At 58.9% G+C, this 11,071-nt stretch overlaps 1 protein-coding gene across 1 annotated transcript; it reads left to right on the top strand.

Moving 5' to 3' along the window:
• Nucleotides 1-4,214: 4,214 nt before the first annotated feature.
• ZIC5 (Zic family member 5) lies at nucleotides 4,215-10,723 on the top strand. Its single transcript, XM_066545141.1, is given in 4 exon segments — nucleotides 4,215-4,617; nucleotides 4,619-4,688; nucleotides 4,691-5,582; nucleotides 10,083-10,723. Coding segments are annotated over 4 exon segments (1,749 nt in total). The 5' UTR covers nucleotides 4,215-4,285; the 3' UTR covers nucleotides 10,538-10,723.
• The last annotated feature ends 348 nt before the right edge of the window (nucleotides 10,724-11,071 follow it).

Raw genomic sequence — 11,071 nt, 5'->3', positions numbered from 1 at the left:
CTAGGCAGGGACAGAAGGAAGAAGCACCCCGCTTTCGTGCCATTAATATTTATTGTTCCTTCAGTTGCACTTATATATATATATATGTATGTATAAAACCCCGCTCTCGGCGGCAATGCCGTGAGACGGCGGGGGCCAGGAGCAGTGTAGCACTTTTTTCCAGGACGGGAACCTCGGCCGAGCGGCAGCCGGTGCCTCTGCCCTGCCCAGCTGCGGCTGAGGGACGCGCAGCGCTGCGTATTTTGCACGCCTTGCCCCACTGCGCCGCTCATCCTGCGGGCAGCACAGACCCGGCACAACGCCCCCCGAAATGGGTCTGCCGCAGCACTGCCCGCCTTTATTAGATGCACCTTTTTCCATCTGGAGATGCCCATATAAACGTTAGAGGCAGGGGAGAAGCGTCCCAATAAAGCGCGATGGACTTTGTAATACAATTTATGCTGTCATTCATAAATAACAATGCCATATGGTAACCATATTGCTTATACAAGTAAAGCCGTCAAAGTGTCACTATTTGATTTATCTCAACAGCTTCTTCCAACGGTGACGTTCAGAGAGAGGGGAAGTGGGAAAGAGAGAGAGAGAGAGCAGAGCAAAATTTGGCCTGGGTTTCCTGAGACCGCCTCTCTCTTTATCTCTTTCTTTCTTTCTATATATGGGTAGGTAGGTAGGTAGGTAGGTAGGTAGATAGATAGATAGATAGATAGATAGATAGATAGATAGATAGATGATAGATAGATAGATAGATAGATAGATAGATAGATAGATAGATAGATATAGAAGGATTTTTTTTTCCTTATTTTATCCCTAACTAAGCAAACCTCAAAGGGGATGGCCCCTCTTTCCCTGGCGATGTGCGCTCTGAACACGACAGCTCCGAAACTTATGCTCCTAAATCCCTGTCCCAGAAGTGCGGCGGGTCTCGGCCCCGACCGCCACTAGCCCCGGATCCTCGTGTCAACCTCAGGTTCCCGCCTGGACGCACGAAGCGACGATATTTGGCACAGGAGAAGTTTAATTTTCAAGAGTGTACGTTATCCATCCGCTGAGCCCCTCCATAGGGAAGGGGTGGGGAGTCTCACTGCCATATCGACACTCTTTCGTGCCTCTGGGCAGCCTCCCGCTCTCGGCCGAGGTCCCGGCGCCTCCGTGCAATCCCCCTGACGGGACGGTGGGCAGGGTGCCGTGGGTCCGTCCTGCCCGTGCGGGTCCCCACGGGGCTGTGGCTCGGGGCGCTCCCTCCCGCTGCGGGCGGACTCCACCTCCGATGGCGCACGTTCGGGCAGGGCACGGCGCCACAGGCTCCCCCCGCCGCAGAGCAGCCCCACGGGCGTGGAAAGCCACCCGCGACGGCCCGGGAGGAGGGTAGGCTTTCCTAGCGTATTTGGGGAATCTTGCAGCTCTTCCCGGGGAAAGCGCCAATCGCGCTCCCTTTCTAATGGTTCCCCGGAAGAATGTTTTACACCTTATAAAATATTGCTCCCCGCTCCCTAACTATCAATAAGACGTGCATTAAAGACGATTGTTTGTAAATGGTGTTCATGATCATTAGCATACATTTACATAATGCAGCTCACAGCACAGCGTTTTACGGTTAAACACCTCCTAAAGCCGATAGCCCGAGCTCAGTTTATAGAGGAAGCTTTGCGAAATAAATGTGAAGACTTCCAGGCTTTCACCCCGCCTCTGCAGCCTCCCCCGATGTCCCTTGGCAGGTTTGCCGGCGAGCGGAGCCCTGCGGGAGGGCTCTGCAGCCGGCTCCGCCGCGGGAGCGGGGCGCGTTCCGACCCCCGACGGGCGCTGTCGGGTTGTGGGGGGCTGTGGGGCAGCACAGCACGCCTCCCCTCTGCTGCAGCCCGGGGGCAGCGGCAGCCTGGGCCTGAGCTGGTGTCGGTGAGTTAATGGGCTTTAAATTCTTCATGGCTCTTTTGGAGATGGCAGCGTCCAAAATTGTCCCTGCGCGGGCAGCCACCTTCTCTGCCCGGCGTTTGCAGCCAGTCCTAAAAATGAGCGAATTTCCACGTGAGTCTCCATCAACCCCTCCCTTCCCTCAGTCACAGGTCAGCTGCCTCTTAGCCAGCTATAAAATAATTCCATTTTTTTATGGCCTCTCATAAAAAGAAATTGATCGGGGTATATATTTGAATTAAGACATATTAAATCGATGACAGATACACATCACCTGCGTTTAACAGCAGAGGGACAAGGAGGCGTGCAGAAGGTTCCACGGAGCTGTAATACTTGTTCATCTCCACAGCATCTCCCACCAAACCATTCCATCTCTGGACCTTGCTCCAGCAAGGCACCCAGAATTTGGGGAGGAAGGAGGGCACTATATGGATGGACGTGTGAAAAATACATGTATATAAATACCCGTACAGACGTATGGCTACTTTGCGTGAAGTTTTTACTGTGCAATAAAACCATCGAGCAGCCGCTTTTAAAACCCGGGGATCATTTATTTCCATTCCTTGCCTTGCAGCATCACTGAAACCCCCACGGCGGCCACACGAGCCGGGAGCATTGGCTCGTCTCCGGTGGGGGGGAGAGGGGAAGGAACCGGCGGGTCTCTCTCCCCCTTGAGCTCCCCCTAGAGCCTCCCGCCCCCCTTTTGGCAGCCGTGGGCCAAATCCTGCGAGTTTTACCCCCGCGAGAGGCAGAGGAGGGGGAGCCTGGAGCCTGGCCCAGGAAATGCCGGACCAGCACGGGGCTTCCTTTGAACGTGGCTTGGCACAGGGAAGCGGCCAAGACGCACAGATGTAGTTTCGTCAAGGGGATTCGGTGGCCGGGGAGAGCCGGAGGTGCGTGTGGGTCCGCTGGCGTCCCCTGCCCCGTTTCCTCTCCTGGAGAGGCGGAGGAGAGTCCCTGGCTGCCTCGCAGGCAGGGAAGGGCAGGCAGCTTGCCTGCACTTTCCAGGAGCCCGGGAGCTCAAGGCATTCCTAGGGGCACCAACTGCCTAAAGAAAGCAGATGACATATCAGTAAAAGCTACTTCTCCTCCCACAGAAAAGTCACGACAATGCTCCTTTCCCCTTTTGGCTCGCAGGGAAATCCCGGCCTTGCCTAGTCAACCCCCTCAAAGGGCAGCATCCTTTGTACCGAAGGGCCAGTTTCGGCGCTCCACAAAGAGCTTCGCTTTCGAGGACCAGTACACCCCGCACCCCAGGGGCGGTCCCATCGCTGTCCCCGCCCGTCCTCTACCTCTGCCCCCTTTCAGGAGAGCTCCCTCTTTTCCTGCCTTTTCGTCTGGGGCAGCAGCTCAGGGCCGACACACGCCAGCCGGAGACTCCCCCGTTTCCCACCCTACCGTTCCGACATCCGAAAGAGTCGAGGAGCATTTATGCTCGGGGCCAGTAACGCTGCGGGGGTTTCATCTCTATTTCGCCGCTGCTGAATGAGGGCTGGAGGGGATGCAGCTGCCTGGGCTACAGCTGTGGGACCGCCGAGGGGCGTGGGGTGGTTCTCCCCACGGGATGCCCCGGGAAGCTGCTGCGGGAGGAGGGAGCCCCAAAGCGACAGCGAGAGCCAAAACTTGGCTCTAACATGTGCCACTTGCCCCCCTCCTCCTCCCCTCCCCGCTCACTCGTTTATTTTCTAAAGGAAAGGAATCCCAACCCCCGCCGTCTTCTTTTCAGGGAAACTTTGGCCGCCTTCTCCTAGCGGTGCCTTGGGCATGAGTACACACAGGCTCGGCCTCGCGTGGGCGTGGGGTTGCGCACATTGTTGCAGGAGGGAGCGCTTTCCCGCCTCATCCATGAATGAACGTGGCCCTCCAAAAAAATTTAAAAAGATAAGGAAGCTGAGCACAGAGCCGGGCAGCAGCCGCACGGCCAGGCGAGGAGAGAAACCCCACGGCCCCGCGAACGTAAACACGGCGGAGCACCTGAGCAGGGCGCCCCGTCCGGTGCCTGGGGAGCAGAGGCAGCTGCTGCTGCCCGGTGCTGCCGGCGGGGGGCGGCGGGGGAGGCGCCGGGTGCGCCCCGTCGGGCCCCGCGCGAAGTTTTGCGAGTGCAACTTCGGGGGGCGGCGCGGGGGGGCCCGGGGGGGCGGCGGGGGCGGATCCCCGCTGCGCCGGCGGCCTGAAAGGGAGCCAATCGCGGGGCCCCGGCCGCTGCCAATCATCGCCATCCGTCCAATCCCTCCGGCGCGGTGTCCGAGCCGTATTCCCCAGCGCGCCGCCGAAGTGTGGTGAGGGCTCTGCCAATCGCGGGCGGGCAGAGCGGGGCCAGGGATGCGCGGGGCTCGGAGCGCAGACAAAAGAAGTTAAAGAGCCGCTTAATATATACATGTTTTTGAAGGCGGGTAAAGGGAAAAAAATAACAACAGCGAGCGTAGATGGGCTTGGCTGTGTCGTTATGGAGCCCCCTTTGAGCAAGAGGAACCCGACACTGAGATTAGCGGATTTGGCAGCGGCTCAGCCCCATCCTCACCAGAACATGACAGGCTTCCCGGGGCTGGGGAACCACCACGTCCACCCCCACCACGCGGCCCACCTCCACCCCGGGGACGCGGGCGGCGACCCCGGCGGCGCCCTCACGCCGCTCGGACCCGAGCACATGGCGCAGCCCGCCGCCCTCAAGCTCACGCCCGAGGCGCTCACCGCCGCCGCCTTCGCCGCGCCCGCCGCCACCACCACCACCGCCGCCGCCTCCGCCACCGCCGCCGCCGCCACCACCGCCGCCGCCTACGCGCCGCCCGCCGCCGCCCTCCCGGGATACCCGTCGGGGGAGGCGGCGGGCCGGGACTTTCTCCTGCGGCGGGAGCTGCCCGCCGCCGCCGCCGTGCACGGGGCGCTGGGCGAGCAGCACCCGCCCGCCGGCTCCCCCCACCTTCCGCACCCGCCACCGCACGGCGTCTTCATCTCGGCCGCCGGCACCTACGGCGCGACCGACGGGGCGCACGCCGCCTTCCCGCCGCCGCCGCCCGGCGAGCAGGGCGCGCCCGCCGGCCGCCACCCGCCGCTCAACGGGCAGATGCGTCTGGGGCTGGCTGCCGCCGCCGCCGGGGAGCTCTACGGGCGCGCCGAGGCGCACTACGGGGCCGCCGCCGCCTCCTCTTCCTCCTCGGCGCTGCAAGGCTACGGCTCCGTCAACCTCAACCTGGCGGCGGCCGGGCACGGGCACCCGCACCACCCCCATCCCCACCACCACCACCATCACCACCACCACCACCATGCCCACGTCGGGGCCGCGGCGGCGGCGGCGGCGGCCGGGGCCTTCCTGCGATACATGCGACAGCCCATCAAGCAAGAGCTGATCTGCAAGTGGATCGACCGGGAGCCGCCTCCTCCACCTCCACCGCCGCCACCGGGCGCTAGGAAGCCTTGCTCCAAAACTTTCAGCACGATGCAGGAGCTGGTGAGCCATGTCACCGTGGAGCACGTCGGTGGGCCCGAGCAGAGCAGCCACGTGTGCTACTGGGAGGAGTGTCCCCGTGAAGGCAAGCCCTTCAAAGCGAAATACAAACTCATCAACCACATCCGAGTACACACGGGAGAGAAGCCCTTCCCTTGCCCCTTCCCCGGCTGCGGGAAGGTCTTCGCTCGCTCTGAAAACCTCAAGATCCACAAGCGGACTCATACAGGTGGGTTGTTCTTCCCACCCCCACCCCCCCTCCCCGCAAGGGTTTCCTTCCTTTATTTTTTTTCTCCCCTTTCCTCCTCTTTTCCTCCTCTCCTACGCACCGCCGAACATGTGACTTTTTCATGAATAAGTAATTCGGCAGCACACGGGCCACGCACACACAGCTACGTACACGCACCCGGCCCCTCTGCCCTGCACACACGTGTCGCGTCCCCCCCCTCCAGCCCCCCCTTCACCTTGGGCAGCTCCCTCCCCACCCCCACCCCCTCCGCTACCCACCTCCCGCACCCCGGCAGCACTGGATAAATACACCGATTAATAAATAACGCGGAGCCGGGAGAAGATGAGCAGCAGCCCCTGCGGAAGAGCGAGGAGAGGATGAGCGCTCGCCCTTCCTTGCTCCCGCCGCCCTTGTCCGGGGCACCCCGGGGCGCTCACCCCGCATCTGGGAGGCGCTGTGCTTTGCCCCGTCCCCCCGCCACGCCGGAGGACGGCGGTTCTGCCCTTCCTGCCGCTTCTGTCGGCGGGGACGGAGCCGGGCGGGTGACGCTTGGCCCGACGGAGATGGGGCCGCGGGGGCTCTTGGGGGCGCAGTTCCCCTGCGCTGCGGGCGGTGGTGGCGGGGCTCGGGGCTGCCGGTGCTACCGGCACGACCGGACTGGCCCTGTGACCAGCGCTCCTGGGGCTCCCCCCGCTCCGGGACTGTCCCTGCTAGCGGGACCAGCGATGCTGCCGGCCGTGCCCCCCGGCCTGGGCTACCGATGTTGCGGAACTACGGGGGATGCTGAGGGCTGAACTGCCGGGGCTGCCCGTGCCGCCGGGCTACCGGAGTGACGCCGGTCCCGAGGCTCCGGGTGCTGCCTGGGCTGCTGCAGCCTGCGGCAGTGCCCGCGGAATCGGGAAGCAGGGAGCGAGGCGGGGGAAGGCTCTCACCGGAGGACGCTTCCCTCCCTTGTGGATCTGAGAAGCAAACTTCAAAGTCGCCCCGACTGCTCGGCGGGGTACGGGAGGAGGGAGCGGCACCCCCGGAGAATGCCTCGGGGGACAGGCGGGGGCCCCTGGAAGGGTTTGGGGTGTCTTTGATGCTTGTAGAGTTTTATTTTTCTGGGTTTGGTTTTGGTGTTTTTTTTTTTTTTTGGTTTGGTTTGGATTCCCTCCCCCCCCCCCTCACTTTCTCCTCATTCCTCGCCACTCCCGAAATACGCATTTCCATCTGGGTGTAAAATACTGCCGAAAACGAACGAAGCCGGGATTTATAGTGGCAGACAAATATTATTCCTTGGAGGATACTTAAGGAAGTGGAGTTGCCGTAATTGCTTTCTTGATTTATTGTTTGCTGCTCGGGAAGAGAAAAGCGGCGACCGTACAACGTGTTGTTCCGATGTAAAACCAAATGGCCCATGGCTGAAAGGATTATAGATTTTTATCTCCAGAATATGTCAGGCACGAGCCCATGTGTAGCAGCGGAGCCCTGAGGGTGCCTAGTGCTCTACACCCCGAGCCAGGGATGGTGTGTGGGGGGAGATTTCTCCGGGGGAGAGGAGGGGGTAAGGTCTGACGCTTTTTGTTGTTGTTGTGTTAACGGCACCGCGGAATGAGTTAGCTGGAGGCCCGCGGTTTTGTCATCTATTCGAAAAACTAAAGTTCACCGCAGACTTTTCTGGGCTCCTCAACTCCTTACCCATCTCAGCTCCAAGGGGCAGGCGGGAGGGAGGTGGGAAGAAGTCCGGGAGAGGCTTGCGTGGAGGCAGAGAAATTCAGTCGGGAAAAAGAGCCCCCCACCAAAACCCGAATGCGTATCAGGCACAGTTCGCAGCTCTTAGATGAGGTCGAGCATTGCCCCGAGGCAATGCGTGGGACGTGGCTTCTTGCAATGAAAATTTGGAGAAGTTTTCAGCTTGGGACTGCCCGTAGTCCCCGGGAGGATGTCTGTGCGTGAACCCACGAAGAAAGGCTCTATCCACGCACAAGGGGTCGTTGCACCAAAGCAGCCCTCGGGGTGGGGTGCAATATCCCACCTCGAATGACAGCTCTGCCCATGGGAGGGCAAAGGCGACAGGAGCCTTTCCCTACGTATTTCTCCCCACGCCTTCGAGTGGACAAGGGATCCTAAACTTTCTGCCCGTTCCTATCAGATAAATTAGCGTCATTTTGCCACTTCGGCTTTAACTTAGGCATGTGCAGCCTGGGAGCAGGAGAGATTTACAGACTATTCATATATTATGGGCATTTGGCATGCCCGGGGTGGGGGGAAATAATAACTCCATAATCGTATCATTAGGCGATTTTGCATGTTTCTGGTAATTCTTGAGGAAGAAGAATATTTCAGTAATTCAGGAAGCGTTTGTTGTTTGGGACCTTTTTCTCCCTTTTTGTTTTGTTTTTGTTTTCTTTTTTTGTTTTGTTTTGTTTTCTTTTTTTTTTTTTTCCTTTTTTCTCAGAGGCATCCACCGGGGAGCTGCATGGCAAGCTACTGCCTTGTTTTGGGGACAAATCACTGTTCCCAAACCCGGTGCACTCCAGGGGGAATCGGGACCTAGTCCCTTCTGCAATCTTGCTTTCCCCTTGCCAAGGACGATGCTCAGAATGGTCAGGCTTCCTTCCAGCGATTCCTAGACCTTCCAAAAAAGTGATCCCAAGCCCCATCTGTGCCTCTCCCCTCCACCCGCACTGCTACTGCCAGGAGGAGTGAGGGGATGGCACCCGGCATCTCGCCCCCTTCCGTGGGTTGAAACCACCTACAAATGGTTAAACTCTGACGTGGTGCCCTCGTCAGCGCAACGGGGACACACCGGGACCTTCGCCAGTCCTGGACTTATGGGGAATTTGATCGTCGTGATCTGGAGTCTGGGGAGGCTGCCCACACGTGAACCCGAGTGGAAAGGCACTTCCCTAAAACCCTGAGGGAGTGGACACGGTTTGGTCCAGCTGGTTGGAGCATTCCTCAGGGGGCTTCGGGCTCTGCCGGTCACGGCCAGCAGCAGGATGTGTGAGCCTTCAGCCTTGGAGTAACACAGTTAGAAACTGCCCAAAACCTCCAGGAGATTTTTCTTTGTTTTCCCAGAAAAAATAATAGTAATTAATGAACAAACGAAGTGACTGGAAGCTTGTCTCAGGGGTGTGTGAGGTTTTCATGCACTTAAAACACACGAGGCACAATTTAATTTTTTTTCTCCTTTTTTTTTTTTTAGTATAAACCTTGCACTTTCTAGCACTACCACATTGGTGGTAGGTGAGCCGATTGAAATTGAACAAATTGATGCATAAATAAGCTGTGGAGGTGTATGTTTCTATAGTAACAACCAAGAAATTGCTTCTAAAAATAAAAATAGTTTTCTTAGTTTCATTATTATTTTACTAAATAATAAACGCGATACGATCTTACAAAGGGGAGGAGCAGTAAAAATCGCTTGCTAGTAAGGAGAAAACGTCCACCGAGAGAGCTGCTGGGTTGTTATTTCTGAGCCCTCAGAGCAAATCCCATCTGAAAATGCACATCAGCCACGTCTAAAGGGACTCAAGAATAGCGATAGTAATGACAAAGATTATCAGTGCAGGTCTGTCCGTGCTGGACTCCCGTGTAGCACGGCAGTGAGAAAAACTCGCTGTAAGAAGTTTCCGTACAGGGATCTGCCACTTTTTTCTTTTTCCTCTGGTGTCTCAGCAAGAGGCATTTACCCAGCCCCGTTCGGGATCTATGAGGAAGGGTCTGCTCGGGAGCTATGGGGAAGGACATGTCTATAAGTAGCAGAACATATGTGTTCCAGGGTGTGCTACAGGAGACGAGTGTGTGTGAGAAAGCTACGCCAGGCTAACCGCCCCGGGCTGATTTTCACAACCCCTTTAACTGTTAAGCAATGTGTAAAAACTCTTCAAAGTAGATCATCCGCATACGTTTAGACCCAAATTTGCCCAGGGTGAGCAGCTACGCTGCCCTCATCACCGATGTCTGGGTTGGTCCCCCCAACTTGCAGGTTCCCAGTCCGGGCTGAGGGGTGCTCCCTCCTTTGTGTCGGGATGCTTAAACAGGTGTTACTTTTATTTTCCCCAAACTAATTATTCCTCCAGCGCAGTGCCCATTGGGAAAGGATTACGCAGGAGATGTGCCAGGCGAGCCAGGCTGCCGGCAAACGCCAGCCCTCGCAGGCAAAGGCATTGAGAGGTTTTGTTTGGGCTCGGTCATTAGAGCGGTAATGAAGGATTCTCGTGTGCGAGGGGAGCGCCGCAGAGGGCAAACAAGGCCGGGGGGGCCCTGCCGCCGCCAGCCCGGGACTCGGGGCCTGACGGCTGCCAGCGACGTGTGACAGGCAGCAAAACACGGGGGGAAAGTCGGAAACCTCGGGCATGTCACGACTGTCGCGAAGGGGGAGGAAAGAAGGGCAAGGGGAGGAAAAGGAGGGAAGGGGGATGTTTAGCCTCGCCGCTCGCCCCGCAGGCCGCGCTGCGGAGGGGCTGCGGGCAGGCCCGGTGACGGTGCCGTGTGTCCCCTGTGTCCCCGCAGGGGAGAAGCCCTTCAAGTGCGAGTTCGACGGCTGCGAGAGGAAGTTCGCCAACAGCAGCGACCGCAAGAAGCATTCCCACGTCCACACCTCGGACAAGCCCTACTACTGCAAGATCCGCGGCTGCGACAAGTCCTACACGCATCCCAGCTCCCTGCGGAAGCACATGAAGATCCACTGCAAGTCCCCGCCGCCCTCCCCGCCGCCGGGCTCCCAGAGCTACGCGGCGGCGGGGCCCCCCGACGGCCCGCTGCCCCCCGAGGCAGACCCGGCCGCCGAGCCGCCCCGCGGCCGCCGGGCCGCGCTCTCCCCGCCGGTCACCGACCTCAGCGAGTGGTACGTCTGCCAGGCCGGGGGCGCTCCCCGCCGGCCCCGCACCCCCTCCAGCCGCGGCACCTCCCCGGCATCCGAGGAGGATGAGCCCCACAGGACCTCGGGAGGCAGAACTGCTCCCTAGGGCCGTGCCGAGCCGTGCCAAGCTGCCGGCGGCCCCGGCCCCACCGCACTGGCCCGGGCCGCAGAGGCAGCCACCTGGCACGGGGGGCTGCCGTGGAAGTGCCATCAGGTTTGACTCGCGCTATTTATTCCATGTACGAAACCCTATGGTGTTTGTATGGTAACTAATTTAATTAAAGAGACTCGGACCTTTTTTTTTTTTTTTTTTTTTTTTTTTTGGTAAATAAAAGCATTAATAACGCCAGGCTGGGCCATCCCAGTCACCCGAACCACACAATTTTGCAGGGGGACGGTGTCAATGGAGATGCCCATCTTCCACTCTGCCCATGCCCATTGCTCTTAACAAAATTAAGCTGGTGAAGGCTGCAAACAGGCAGAGCCCAGCCAATCTCTGGAATGGCTCCTAAGTACCTTAGCTGCCACCCCAGCGCCTCCTCTTTGGCCTGGGTAAAGCCCCAGGTCAGCAGCAGCTTCTTGACTGTAAAGCAGCACCTGCTAAAGCTCCGGCTAGCCAGGGACAGGTTGCACATCCCTT

This window comes from Molothrus aeneus, chromosome 2 (assembly GCF_037042795.1).
Source record: "Molothrus aeneus isolate 106 chromosome 2, BPBGC_Maene_1.0, whole genome shotgun sequence".
In the NCBI taxonomy this organism is placed as follows: domain Eukaryota; kingdom Metazoa; phylum Chordata; class Aves; order Passeriformes; family Icteridae; genus Molothrus; species Molothrus aeneus.
Note: the sequence above shows the minus strand (reverse complement) of the source record. Positions and strands in the feature narration are given on the sequence as shown.